Source organism: Rhincodon typus, chromosome 9, assembly GCF_021869965.1.
Source record: "Rhincodon typus isolate 14 chromosome 9, sRhiTyp1.1, whole genome shotgun sequence".
Classification (NCBI taxonomy): Eukaryota; Metazoa; Chordata; class Chondrichthyes; order Orectolobiformes; family Rhincodontidae; genus Rhincodon; species Rhincodon typus.
Genome location: NC_063340.1, coordinates 91504165 through 91517875, shown reverse-complemented (window position 1 = coordinate 91517875; position 13711 = coordinate 91504165). Strand labels below are relative to the sequence as shown.

Sequence of the window (13711 nt, the reverse complement as noted above, 5' to 3'; positions counted from 1 at the left end):
CAAGGATTCCCATAGTTGACAGGGCCCTCAGCTGGGTCCAACACATTTCCCACCCCTTCGGCCCCTCTCTTAACTCCCACAATAGCAATAGGAATCCTCCTTGTCCTCACCTACCATCCCACCAGCTTCCACATCCAGAGGATCGTTAGCCACTATTTCCACCACCTCCAGCGGGATGCCACGACCAGACCGGTATTCTCCTCCCCTCCCTTGCCAGCCTTCTGCAGAAACCATTTCCTCCGGAAAACCCTAGTCCACTCATTCTTCACTCCCAACAACCCCCCTCAGCCCCATGGCACCTGCCCCCGCAGCTGCAGAAGGTGTAACGCCTGACCTTATACTTCTTCCCTCCTCTGTACCCAAGGGCCCAAATACACTTTCCAGGTGAACCAGCTCTTTACCTGCACTTCACACAATCCAGTCAACTGCATTTGCTGCTCACAATGTGGTCTCCTCTACATTGGGAAAACGAAATGTGGACTGAGTGACTGCTTTGCAGAACTCCTATGTTCTGTCTGCAAAAAAGACCCTGAGCTTCCAGGTGCCTGCCACTTCAACACACCACCTTGTTCCCTGACCAACATCTCTGTCTCAGGCTTGCCACAATGCTCCAGTAAAGCTCAGCGCAAGCTAGAAAAACAGCACCTCATTTTCCACTTGGAAACTCTACAGCCTTCTGGACTCAATAACGAGTTCAACAACTTTAGGGCTTGAACTTCTCCGAAGTCCTTACCACACACTAGGCCTTGTTATCACATGGTCTGCTATTACACGCAACTCATTGTTCGGCACTAACAGTCCCCATTAGTAGCTATTCACTCTCCTACCCTGAATATTATCCACTCCTTTGTTTGTTCAACTGTTTTTCTGTCTCTTTGGGCTCTACTCCACCCATTGTTTACTCCTTCCCCCTCTCTCCACCCTCTCTTCTGCATAAAAACCAACATTTTCCTAGCTACCATCAGTTCTGAGGAAGGGTCACTAGACCAAAATGTTAACTCAGATTTCTCTGCACAGATGCTGCCAGATCTGCTGAGCTTTTCCAGAAATTTCTGAGTTTTTTTTCTGATTTCTAATATCCGCAGTTGTTTCAGTTTTTACCCAGCCTATTCAGCCTCTCTCTCTAGCCCAAACTCTCCAATCCTGGCAACATCCTTGTAAATCTTTTCTGAACCCTTTCATGTTTAACAACATCTTTCATATAGCAAGGAGATCAGAATTGAACACAGGGATTTTCCAACAATCAATGACAGTTTCATGGTCATTATTTAACCCTTAATTCCAGATTTTCGTTGAATTCAAATTCTATCATCTACCATGCCATTCAAACTCAGGTCCACAAAACATTACTTGGATATCTGGATTAATAGTCTAGTGATAGGACCACTACGGAATCTCCTTCCGTGCTCTGACCTGCGCTTGTTGCCACAATATTTATATGACTAGTCCAATTCAGTTACTGGTCAATGGTAACTACCAGGATGTTGTTAATGAGGGATTCAGTAATGGTAATACCACTGACTACTGGGGGCAGTGATGGGTAAGATTCTCATTTTAAGATGTTCATTGCCTGTCACTGTGGTGTGAATGTGTTTGGTAAGTAAGTGATATGGTGAAGGTGCTTGGATATGATGGGAAGGGATTGGATGATACAGAAAGGATATTAGAGGAAGTGATAAGGGGAATGTGAGGTATGGTATGAAGGATCTATGGAATATGGTGAGGGGTTTGGGAGAAATGGCGAGGGATATATGTTCATGCAATTCCTTTTTCAAAATCATGATTGAACCTGCCTTTTCATTGGTTTATATTTATTCATGGGAGGCATTTGTCATTGGTTGGGCCAGCATTTATTACTCATCCTTAACTGCCGTTGACAAGGTGATGGTGGTGAGCTGCCATCTCAAGAAGTTCTCATGAAGTTGTCAAGTGTTGCAGTCCGTATGCTGAAGGTACATGCAATGCTGTTAGGGAGAGAGTCCCAGGATTTTGATCCAGCAAATCTGAAGGAAAGACTATACAGTTCCACGTCAGGATGGTGAGATGCTTGGAGGGGAACTTGCAGTTGGTCATGTGCCCATGTATCTGCCTCCCTAGTCCTTCTAGATGGAAGTGGTTGTGGGTTTGAACAATGCTTCTAAGTAGCCTTGATAAACTTCTGTAGTGCACCTTATAGATAGTACACACAGAGCTGAAGGTAGAAGGAGTGGATGCTTGTGGATGTAGTGCCAATCAAGCCAATCAATCACTACTTTGCTCTGGATGGTGTCAAGCCTCATGATTGTTGTTGCAGCTGCACTCATTGAGGCAAGTGGGGAATATTCCATCACATGCCTGCCTTGTAGATAATAGACAGGTTTGTTCCCACTGCAAGATTCGTAACCTGTAATCTGCTGTTGCAGCTACTGCATTTGTATTGCTAATCCAGTTCAGTTTCTGGTCAATGGTAACCACCTGTTGAAAGCAGATGATTCAATGACGGTGATGCCATTGAATGTTAAGGTATCATGGTTAGGTTAGCTCTTGTGGGAGATAGTCATTACTTGTCACTGGTGTAGTGAGAATGTTACTTGCCACTTTTATTACTTCAGCATTTCCTTGGGATCTGGAGGTAGTGGCTGTTTGAATGCTTAGTCAGTTGGAATTAATTTTCTTATATTCAAAGGTAACATGTGGTGTGGCATTTAATACAGTTGAAGTAAATCAATTTCATGTCGGATAATGGGTATTGTTTAGGTGTGCAGATTGAATTGTGTCAATAACTTTGGGTAATTCATTTTGCTGACAAGATCAGTATCACCTAAACATTCTAAAATCACATTAAACAGATGCCATTTTATTCTGGACATTGTAAGTGCATTAGATATCACAAATATCTGCAATCTATTAGGAACAGCCCTCAATTCAATAAATTACCACAGACGCCATATAATCCTCAAATTGCAAAAGATGACGAAAATCCATTATGTCGAGCTGCTGTTGGAGTGCTCTGCAGATTTACCTTGGTCCCCTGGTACAAGAGAGCGTCATGTTTTCAGATATCAGCCACCATTGCTGCCTGTCCTCAGGGAACTGTGGTCAATCTGCAGATTTCTCCACAAACACTGATCAGTGAACTGTGTGGAAATGTGGAGGAACAGCTATACATCAAGAAGGATCCCTAATAATCAGTAATCGGGAGTGAAATGAGTAACAAGTTTTGTATCTGTGTAAATGACTTTTTTTCTATCATCTGCCTGCAGTGTTGTTTCTGCTTGTCATAACGTAGTAAATAGTTTTAACAGCAACAGCATTTCTGTTATATTTTTATGATGTATTTCAGTATCTTTAAAAGTGAAATGTAAAGCTGCAGACAGGTAGAAATCATGCAGAAATTCTACATTTTTCTAACTGTTTGAGGAATTTGCCTTTAGCTAATTCCTTATAGAATCTACAGCTGAAAATCAGGCCATAGCCCATACCAGCTGTAGTAGGTCATGAAGAGCTGACCACCTCCCCCGCCCCCTACCCCCCACCACCACCACCGCTATCACCACCACCCCCCACCATACCCATGCTTGGTGCAGAGAGCTGTCCCTCAAGCTATAGAACAAAATCTCTATAAGTGAGAGGTGCCTAACGACCTCTCATGAAACCCAACACAGAGGATGTCTGATCACTGTAAAATCAGGGGGGAAAATGGTGCCAAGATCAATATCTGCTGATACAGAGCCTGGCTCCTGTCTCAACGGGCACATCTATCGATTGAGATACAAGTGATGTTGAGTGTGTCATTGCCGGAATCCTGTCAATTTGGCCGTTGTCCTCAAGTACCTGACCATACAGGTCCTGGAGCTAGCAGGAAACACAACCTGAAATTTCATACCCTGCAAACTGCAGCTTGCCATGTGTGAAAGAAGGAGCTCACCAAGCTGATAGGAGGACTCATAGTAGATCAGGGTAGAGTCATGTCCAGCACCACAGCTTTGCTACCTAAGAAAACCAGTCACTTAACAAGGTTTTTACTTAAAGGGGCAAATTCAGAGAAAAAATCATAAGAGTGACACCACTGTGCATCCTAAAGCAAAATAGTGCAAAATGCTTAATACTCAGCAGGTCTGGTAGCATCAGTGAGGAGAGAAACTGAGTTAAAATCTGAAAGAACTATGGATGCTGTAAATCAGAACAAAAACAAAAATTGGCGGAAAAGCATCTGTGGAGAGAAATCAGAGTTAATGTTTCAGGTCATACTTTCCATCAGAACAGGGAAAGATTATAAGTGTAATGGAGCATTTCCTGACTCTGTCTCATATACAGTCCCAGCATTCCCACTTGGTCATTCAACAGTTGGTGGGCCACCTGGATGCCAACAGTAAGAGCGTTGCCAAAGTACGCACTGGCATTGTGGATGTGCTGTCGGAGTCTGCTGTTATCGCAGCTGGCGGATCTGTAGGTGGGTAGGAAAGATTCTTTGTGGTTCTCTATTCTGCATATTATTTTGTATGAATAATACTGTATTAATAATTGAACAGTATGCAGTTTTGTGTTTGTGGGCTTTGTTAGATTGTTTGTTGCAGATCATTTACATATGATAGATGCCATTTGATGCACCTGAGCACATTGGGCAATTAACGTTGTAACTTTGTAGTACAATGAGGCTATAACACCAGCAGCTGTCCAGGTACCAATCTGAATGAAATTATGTCAGACAACAGATCAGGCGAGCACGACATAAGAAATGGGAACAGGAATTAATCAAGTGGCTCTTCGAGCCGGCTCCACTATTCAATAAGATCATCGCCAACATGATTATGGCCTCAATTCCAATTTCTTGTCAGCCTCAGTAACGCTTGACTTCTTTATATTAAATACTCTGTCTAACTCACGCTTGAGAATATTCAATGTTCCAGGACCAACTGCTTGTTGATGAGAATTTCAAATCACTCAATCTGAGAGAAGATAATCCTCCTTATCTTGATGGGCTGAAGGACATCTTCTGTACTTTATGATCTATGATCTCCATCTTAAATGGGCAGCATGGTAGCTCAGTAATTAGTATTGCTGCCTCACAGCACGAGGGACCTGGGTTTGATTCCACTCTCAGGCGACTGCCTGTGTGGAGTTTGCACATTCTCCCCGTGTCTACCTGGGCTCCCTCCAGGTGCTCCAGAACCCACAGTCCAAAGGTGTGCAGGTTAGCTGGATTGGCTGTGATAAATTGCCCATAGTACCCGGGGATGTGCAGCCGAGGTGGACTAGCCATGAGAAACGCAGGGTTACAGGGATGGGATGGGATGCTCTTCGGAGATTAGTGTAGACTTGATGGACCAAATGGCCTGCTTCCACACCGTAGGGTTTCTATAACTCTATTTATGAGATGTCTTATTTTAAAATGGCCCTGAGTTTGATATTCCCACAAGAGGAAATAACCCTGTCCAGCCGTATTATACGTTTCAAAAAGATTGTTTCAAATTCTTTCAAACTCCAAAGAAGTATAGGCAAACCTGCTCAAATTTTCCTCATAAGAAAATATCCTCTTCCCAAGAATCAGCCTGATCAGCCTTCTCTGAACTGTTTCTAATGCAAATGTGTCCCATTTTAAGTAAGGTAATCAAAACTGCAAACAGTACTCCAGGTGCAGTATGACCTAATGCTCCATGGAGCTAAAGCTGCACTTGGCTTTTTAAGACCTCATCCCCTTGCAATAAAGACCAACATTTCATCTGTCTTCCTAATCACTTCTGTTATGGAAGGGGAATGGCCGAACCCCTCTGATACTTAAACCGACACAAGCCCCATTCTGCTCTTACAGGAGTGGAGGTTCCTTCAAATAGTTATGCAGAGAAGCTCGCCTTTTCCCCTCATAATCTGTTAAATTAATGGTTAAAGTCATCACTTAAAGTTAAAGTCATCACTTCTGGTTCTGTTTTTCAGTGGTTTGTATATCAGGTCCAGTTCAATGTGTTTGTTGATGGAGTTCCAGTTGGAATGCCAGGCCTTCAGGAATTCCCTGGCATGTCTCTGTTTGGCATGTGCGATTATGGATGTGTTGTCCCAGTCAGATTTGTGACCTTCTTTGTCCGTGTGTATTGAGACCAGTGAGAATTGGTCCTGTCTCTTGGTGGCTATTTGGTGTTTGCGTATCTTGATTTGAGCAGCAAGAGTAGTGAGAGCACGAGCCGGGGGCAGCCGGGAAGGTAAGGTTTTTCCTTATAAAAACTTACCTCGTGAATCAGCGGCCTACCTGCTTTCAGCGGCCGGAGTGGTGAGAGCGTGAGCCGGGAGGTGAACTATTATATTTGGGTATTGTCTGAACCCGAAACACTACACGTGTAGTGTCTCTCACCCATCGTCCTCCTCTAACCAAAAAAAAAAGACTGTGTGGAAGGTCAGTAAGGTAAGGTTTTTTTTGCTTTATTCTTTTGGCAATCTAGAGTAGAGGGAATGGAAGCTAGGGCAGTTGCATGCTCCTGTTATAGGATATGGGAGGTAAGGGTCACTATAGGTGTCTTTCTGACTTCACCTGCGAGAAGTGCACCCAATTCCAGCTCCTAACAGACCACGTTAGGGAACTGGAGCTGGATGAACTCCGGATCATTCGGGAGGCTGAAGGGGTGATAGAAAGGAGTTATAAGGAGGTGGTCACACCCAAGGCACAGGGCAAAGATAGCTGGGTGACTGTCAGGAGGGTGAAAGGGAATAGGCAGACAGTGCGGGGATCCCCTGTGGCCGTCCCCTCAATAATAAGTATACTGTTGTGGGTGGGGTGGGGGTGGTGGGGCAGCCTACCAGGGGAAAGCCAAAGCGGCCAGGCATCTGGCACTGAGCCTGGCTCTGTGGGTCAGAAAGGAAGGGGAGAGAATAGGACAGCGATAGCGATAGGAGATTCACTGGTTAGGGGAACAGACAGGAGATTCTGTGGTACCGAGTGAGACTCCCTGACAGTATGTTGCCTCCCAGGTGCCAGGATCAGGGATGTCTCGGATCGAGGTCGAGTCTTCAGGATTCTTAAGGGGGAGGGAGAGCCGCCAGAAGTCGTGGTACACATCGGTACCAATGACAAAGCTAGAAAACGGGATGAGGACCTGAAAATGATTATAGGGAGTTAGGCTGGAAGCTGAAAGCCAGGATGAGCAGAGTAGGTACCTCAGGATTACTGCCAGTGCCATGGGCTAGTGAGGCCAGAAACAGAGACCAAGTGCAGCTGAACACGTGGCTTCAGAGCTGGCATAGGAGGGAGGGCTTCAGGTTTGTGGATCATTGGGATACTTTCTGGGGACGGTGGGACCTATACAGGAAGGACGGGTTGCACCTGAATTGGAGGGGCACCAATATCCTGGGCGGGAGGTTTGCTAGAGCTCTTCGGGAGGGTTTAAACTAGTTTGGCAGGAGGATGGGAACCGGAGCTACAGATCAGAGGATGGGGTAGCCAGTGTACAGGCAGGTAGAGTAAGCAGAGAATCTATGAGGAAGGATAAGCAGTTGATAGGGCAGAGCGGCAGTTAGTGTGACGGGTTGAGGTGTGTCTACTTCAATGCAAGAAGTGTCAGGAATAAGGGTGACAAACTTAGAGCATGGATCAGTACTTGGAACTACGCTGTTGTGGCCATTACGGAGACTTGGGTAACACAGGGGCAGGAATGATTGCTGGATGTTCCAGGGTATAGATGTTTCAAAAGAAATAGGGAGGGAGGTAAAAGAGGTACAGGGAGTAGCATTGCTAATCAGGGGTGGTATCACAGCTGCAGAAAGGGAGGTCGTGGAGGAGGGTTTCTCCACTGAGTCAGTATGGGTGGAAGCCAGAAACAGGAAAGGAGCAGTCACTTTATTGGGAGTTTTCTATAGACCCCCCAGTAGTAACAGAGACACTGAGGAACGGATTGGGAGACAGATTTTGGAAATGTGCAGAAGTAATAGGGTTGTTGTCGTGGGCGACTTCAACTTCCCTAATATAGACTGGAACCTCCTAAGTGCAAGTAGTTTGGATGCAGCAGATTTTGTCAGGTGTGTCCAGGAAGGATTTCTGTCTCAATATGTAGATAAGGCGACTAGAGGGGAGGCCATATTGGATTTGGTGCTTGGCAACGAACCAGGCCAGGTGTCAGACCCCTCGGTGGGAGAGTATTTCGTTGATAGTGATCACAACTCCCTGACCTCTACTATAGTCATAGAGAGGGATGGGAGCAGATGGTATGGGAAAGTATTTAATTGGGGGACGGGGAATTATAATGCTATTAGGTAAGAACTATAGACCACCAATTGGGATCAGATGTTCTCAGGGAAATGCACAATAGAAATGTAGAGGTTGTTTAGGGAGCAGTTGCTACAAGCTAACACCCAGGTGGATAGAGTTGTTAAGAAGGCGTATGGTGTGTTAGCTTTCATTAATAGAGGGATTGAGTTCAAGAGCCGTGAAGTTATGCTCCAGCTATACAAAAGCCTGGTTCGGCCACATCTGGAGTATTGTGTCCAGTTCTGGTTGCCTCATTACAGGAAAGATGCGGAAGTGTTGGAAAAGGTGCAGAGGAGATTTACCAGGATGTTGCCTGGAATGGAGGGAAGGTCTTACAAGGAAAGGTTGACAGAGCTAGGGCTTTTCTCTTTAGAACAACGAAGGATGAGAGGTGACTTGATAGAGGTGTACAAAATGATCAGAGGTGTAAATAGAGTAGACAGCCAGAGACTTTTTCCTAGGATGGAGGTAGCTCTTACGAGGGGGCATAGTTTTAAAGTGAGTGGAGGTAGATATCGGGGAGACGTCAGAGGTAGGTTCTTTACTCAGAAAGTGGTCAGGGCATGGAATGCATTGCCGGAGAGGATAGTGGAGTCGGCCTCACGAGGGGCATTTAAGCGGCTATTAGATAGGCAGATGGATGATAGTATAAGGTAGCGGTAGAGGTTAGATAGACCTTAGGATTAGGGTAAAAGTTCAGCACAACATTGTGGACCGAAGGGCCTGTACTGTGCTGTACTGTTCTATGTTCCATGTTCTATAAGTACTGGATAGGTTTGCCCACTGAGGCAAGGAAAGAATGGTCAGGTGAAGGAACCTTGGATGACAAGACATGTGGAACACGTAGTCAAGAGGAAGAAGGAAGCTTACTTAAGGTTGAAGAAGCAAGGATCGGACAGGGCTGTAGAGGTCTACGAGGTAGCCAGGAAGGAACTGAAGAATGGACTTAGGAGAGCTAGAAGTGGGTATGAGAAAACCTTGGTGGGTAGGATCAAGGAAAACCCAAAGGCGTTCTATGCTTATGTGAGGAACAAGAGGATGGCCAGAGTGAGGGTAGGGCCAATCAGGGATAGTGGAGGGAACTTGTGTGCGGAGTCAGAGGAGGTAGGGGAGATCCTTAATGAATGCTTTGCTTCAGGAAGATGTCAGAGGTAGGTTCTTCAAACAGAGAGTGGTGGGCATGTAGAATGTGCTGCCGGCAGTGGTAGTAGAGTCAGATACTTTAGAGACTTTTAAGGCACATGGCGGATAGTAAAATGTAGGGTATGCAGGGTAGATTGATCTTAGTAGGATAATAGGTCAGCACAACATCATGGGCCAAAGGGGCTGTACTGTGCTGTACTGTTCTATGTTCTATGTATCCTTATTGTCAGTTTTCTTCCGGTTTGGCCTATGTAATGTCTCTCACAGTCCTTGCATGGTATTTTGTACATTACATTAGTTTGATTGGTTGTGGGGTATGTTCGTCATCAGCTGTCGCAGAGTGGTTGTTGGTTTGTGGGTTACCCTGATACCTAGGGGTCTGAGTAGTCTGGTGGTCATCTTCGATGTGTCTTTGATGTACAGCAGGGCGACTAGTATGTCTGGCCGTGTTGTGTTTTCTTGTTGCAGATTGTGCTTTTTGGTGATCCATTCCTTTTAAAAACTCCATATAAACGACAACACCTTCCAGTCGCCAACCATTTTAACTCTCCTTCCAAATCCCTGGGTGACATGTCCATCCTGAGCTTCCGCCAGTGTCACAATGACACCACCCGCAAACTGGAGGAGCAACACCTCATATTCCGCCTCAGGGGTGTACTGCCTGATGGCCTAAACATGGAATTCACCAGTTTTAAAATCTCCCCACTCCTGGCCTCATCCCATGTCCGAGCCTCCATCTCATCCCCGCCTCCTTGACCTGAGAAAACTTGTCCATCTTCTGTCCCACCTATCTGCCCCACCCATCCCACTGACCAATCCCCACCACTAACTACCTGTGCTCACCTATCACCATCCCACGTACTTTCCCGAGCCCCACCCCTCCTCTCTCTATTTATTCCCAGCTTTCCTGCCCCCTCCCCATTTCTGAAGAAGGGTCCCAACCCAAAAGGTTAACTTTCCTGCTCCTGTGATGCTGCCTGGCCTGCTGTGTTCCTCCAGCTCCACACTGTGTTGTCTCTGACTCCAGCATCTGCAATTCTTGCTATCTCTCACATCTAACATGCATTGTCTGACCTAAAATGTCACCTCATCTTTACACTGATAAAACCTTCAGTTCTGTAAGGACAATGACTTCAAAGGAATTCGGGGGTTTACACGTACATATTAATCAATTTAAACCTTTTAACTGATTAAAGATTTAACAGCATCTTAGGTTTACCGAGTACATCCTCATCAGTGATGTGACACTTTGATCTTTTACTTATAAATTTTGTGTCATCTGAAGAAGGAGTAAGACTCTGAAAGTTTGTGTTTTGAAATAAACCTGTTGGACTATAACCTGGTGTGTGATTTCTGACTTTGTCCACCTCAGTCCAACACTGGCACCTCTACATCATGACCTTCAGATGTTGTGTAGTTAATTCACCTATTCTGTTTAATCTTTCTGTCACCTCAGATGCATAATCTAACTGTGAGATCTCTGACTTTGGAGATATCAACATTTCTTAAATTAATTTTAAAGGCCCTCTGACTTTGTATCTGAAAATCAACTCAAACAGAGTAAACCAAGTTGATTCATTTGGGGCATCACTAATAGCAAACAATATAAGTGGGATACCTTTATTCCAATTGTTTGAATAATCCTGGCAATAAGCCCTCAGCATGGTCTTTCGGGTCTGAAGCCACCTTTCCACTGCTGGCTGAGATTCAGGATGTTATGCAGTCGATTTAAAATGTTTGATGCCTAAACTATCCATGATCTCCTTAAATAGTTTGGCAGTAAAATTGGATCCTTGGTCTGACTGAATCTCCCTGGGTAGGCCATAACGGGTAAAGAAAGCAAGCAACTCTTCCACAACCTTTTTTGCCTTGACATTCTGTAATGGAATTGCCTTTGGAAATCTGGTAGACACATCCATTATCGTTAGTAAATTCTGGTTTACCAGTTTTGGTTTTAGGGAGGGGACCTACACAATCAACCATAACCTGCGTGAAAGGTTCTTCAAAGGCAGGAATTGGCATCAAAAGCACTGGTTTTATTACTGCCTGTGGCTTTCCTACCATCTGACACGTATGACAGGTATGACAAAATTCAACTAAATCCTTATGCGATCCAGGCCAATAGAAGTGCTTTTGGATTTTGGTCTGAGTCTTCCTCACTCCTAAATGACCTCCTGCAGGTAATTTGTGTGCTACCCACAATATTTCCTGCCTGTCTGCTACCAGCAACACAATCTGGTGCACTTCAGCCCATGTCTCCTCTGCACCAACCTGCCTAGATCTCCATTTTCGCCTTAGAATTCTATCCTTAAGGTAATAACATTCAGGAATACATTGTTATTTCTTTTCCGAGTAAGCTTTATGATATAAATCTTTAATGTCTCATCTTTTTGTTGTAACTCCAATAATCTTTCAGAACAAAACACCTCTGCCTGATCCTCTACCTGTTTTCCTTTGCTATTTCATCAATCAGGGTGTCAGCTAACTGGACCTCAACTCCTTCTTTCTCTTTGGTTTTCACCTCTTGCTTTAATCTATGACTGTGGGATCTTGTCATCACATTGTCTGGACAAATTGCAGGATATTTTTCTTTTAACTCCTCAGTTCCTTGGTTTTCCTTTGGCTTCTCCACTACAGAGGCTTCACTCCCACTTTTGATCCCGCTAGGTAATTTCAAAGAACAAACCGTATTTCTGGAATTGACACACTTTCAATCATTCCCACTTTCACTTCCCCAATCTTGATTGGATTTTCCAACCTGATCTTACAAAGGGGAATGCTAAATCTTTTTCCACCCATTCAACAAATTACCACTCTCTCAGGTAACATTTCAGTAGGAGTGCAGATACTTTCATCTCTTAGTATTACAGACTGATTAGCTCCCGTATGTCTCATTATTTTAACTTCTTTACCTTCTCCCCTGTTCTTTCTGAGTAAACATTACCCACAGAGGTGAAGTGTTTGTAAAGATCAGGCACTGTCTCAATATCCAGCCAGTGAGTAGGCTGTGCAAATTCCTACAGCTCCTCGACTTCTTTTGGGATTTCCTTCATTACCTCAACTAATCCCACTGGTTTAACCTCTTTTACCACGTCCTTTTTCCCAGTGCCTTTCTTAAGCAACCAGCACTGTGACTTTGTGTATTCCACCTTATTACAGTGAAAACACCTGAGGCCTTTCACCTCCTTTACACTTGTGGTAAACTGTTCCCTGTGTAATCTACGCTTTGCTTTTAATTGAAGGATTTCCCTTTCTCCCAATTTCTATCCATCAAGGAATAAATGGCTGTTGGAAGCTAAATTTCGATTTGTGCACTAATACATATTCATCCGCCATCTCTGCCGCTCTTCTTAATTTGGTAATTTACTGTTCCTTAATGTGAGTTCTTATCATCTCCAGAAGTGAGTTTTTAAACTCCTCCAGCAGAATAATCTCTCTAAGATCCTCATATGTCTTTTCTATCTTTAATGCTCTCATGCATCTATTGAAATTGCTATGTTTAATTCTATCAAATTCAACATAACTTTAAACTGATTCCTTCTTTATGTTTCTAAAACGTTATCTATATACTTCTGGTACCAATTCATAGGCACTCAAAATAGTTTCACTTCTTCATATTCCTTGATGCCTCATCTGACAGCGCTGCAAGCACCTCACTAGCTCTGCCTCCCAACTTGGTCTGAATTAACATTACCCACATAGTCTCTGGCCAGTTCGTCTGTTTAGCCAATTTCTCGAAGGAAATGAAAAAGGCTTCTACATATTTTTCATCAAATTTTGGTAATGTTTTGACATATTTGTATATATCCCTACTAGGCTGTTAGCTACTATGAGTTTGTTTATCCTCACTTCTCTCTTGTACTTTTCCTTCTGCTGTTTGAAGTCTTTTTGCTTCAGGTTCCAGCTTCGTCTTTTCCAACTCATACATTCTTTCCCTTTCTTCTCTCTCTCTTTCTCTTTCTCTTTCCTCTGCTTGTAACTGTAATTCAAACTCTCTCGCCTTCCTTTCATTCTATAACTCCAGTTGTCTCATTTGCGATCTGTGTTTTTCTAACTCTACTGCGCTTGCCTGCTTCTCTGACACACCTAAATGCTGGACTAACTCCATTACAATTTCAGCTTTCCTTTTATCTGGAGTTAAACCCAATTCTAATCTGTTTGCTAATTCTAAAAGTATATCCTTCCTCTGTCTTTCTAAACTTTCTTGGAAAATCTGGGAAGCATCTTCAAACCCCAGGACCTCTTTAACAATGTTAAGAGCCATTTCCCTCACTTTTAATTTAACCAACGACAAGTAACTGAAATTAAACAGATTTTTCTCACGTAAGTTTTATTTAAAGATCTAGTACACTAGTC

General features: G+C 43.9%; 1 protein-coding gene across 2 annotated transcripts in view; it reads left to right on the top strand.

Annotated features, from left to right (window-relative positions):
• Window positions 1-13711, top strand: part of LOC109923218 (protein EFR3 homolog B-like) — a 135058-nt gene that overhangs the window by 39384 nt on the left and 81963 nt on the right. For both annotated transcript variants that reach the window (XM_048601040.1, XM_048601039.1), the window contains exon 9: window positions 4297-4432. In XM_048601040.1, the coding sequence (XP_048456997.1) occupies window positions 4297-4432 (136 nt within the window). The remainder of the gene's footprint in view (window positions 1-4296; window positions 4433-13711) is intronic.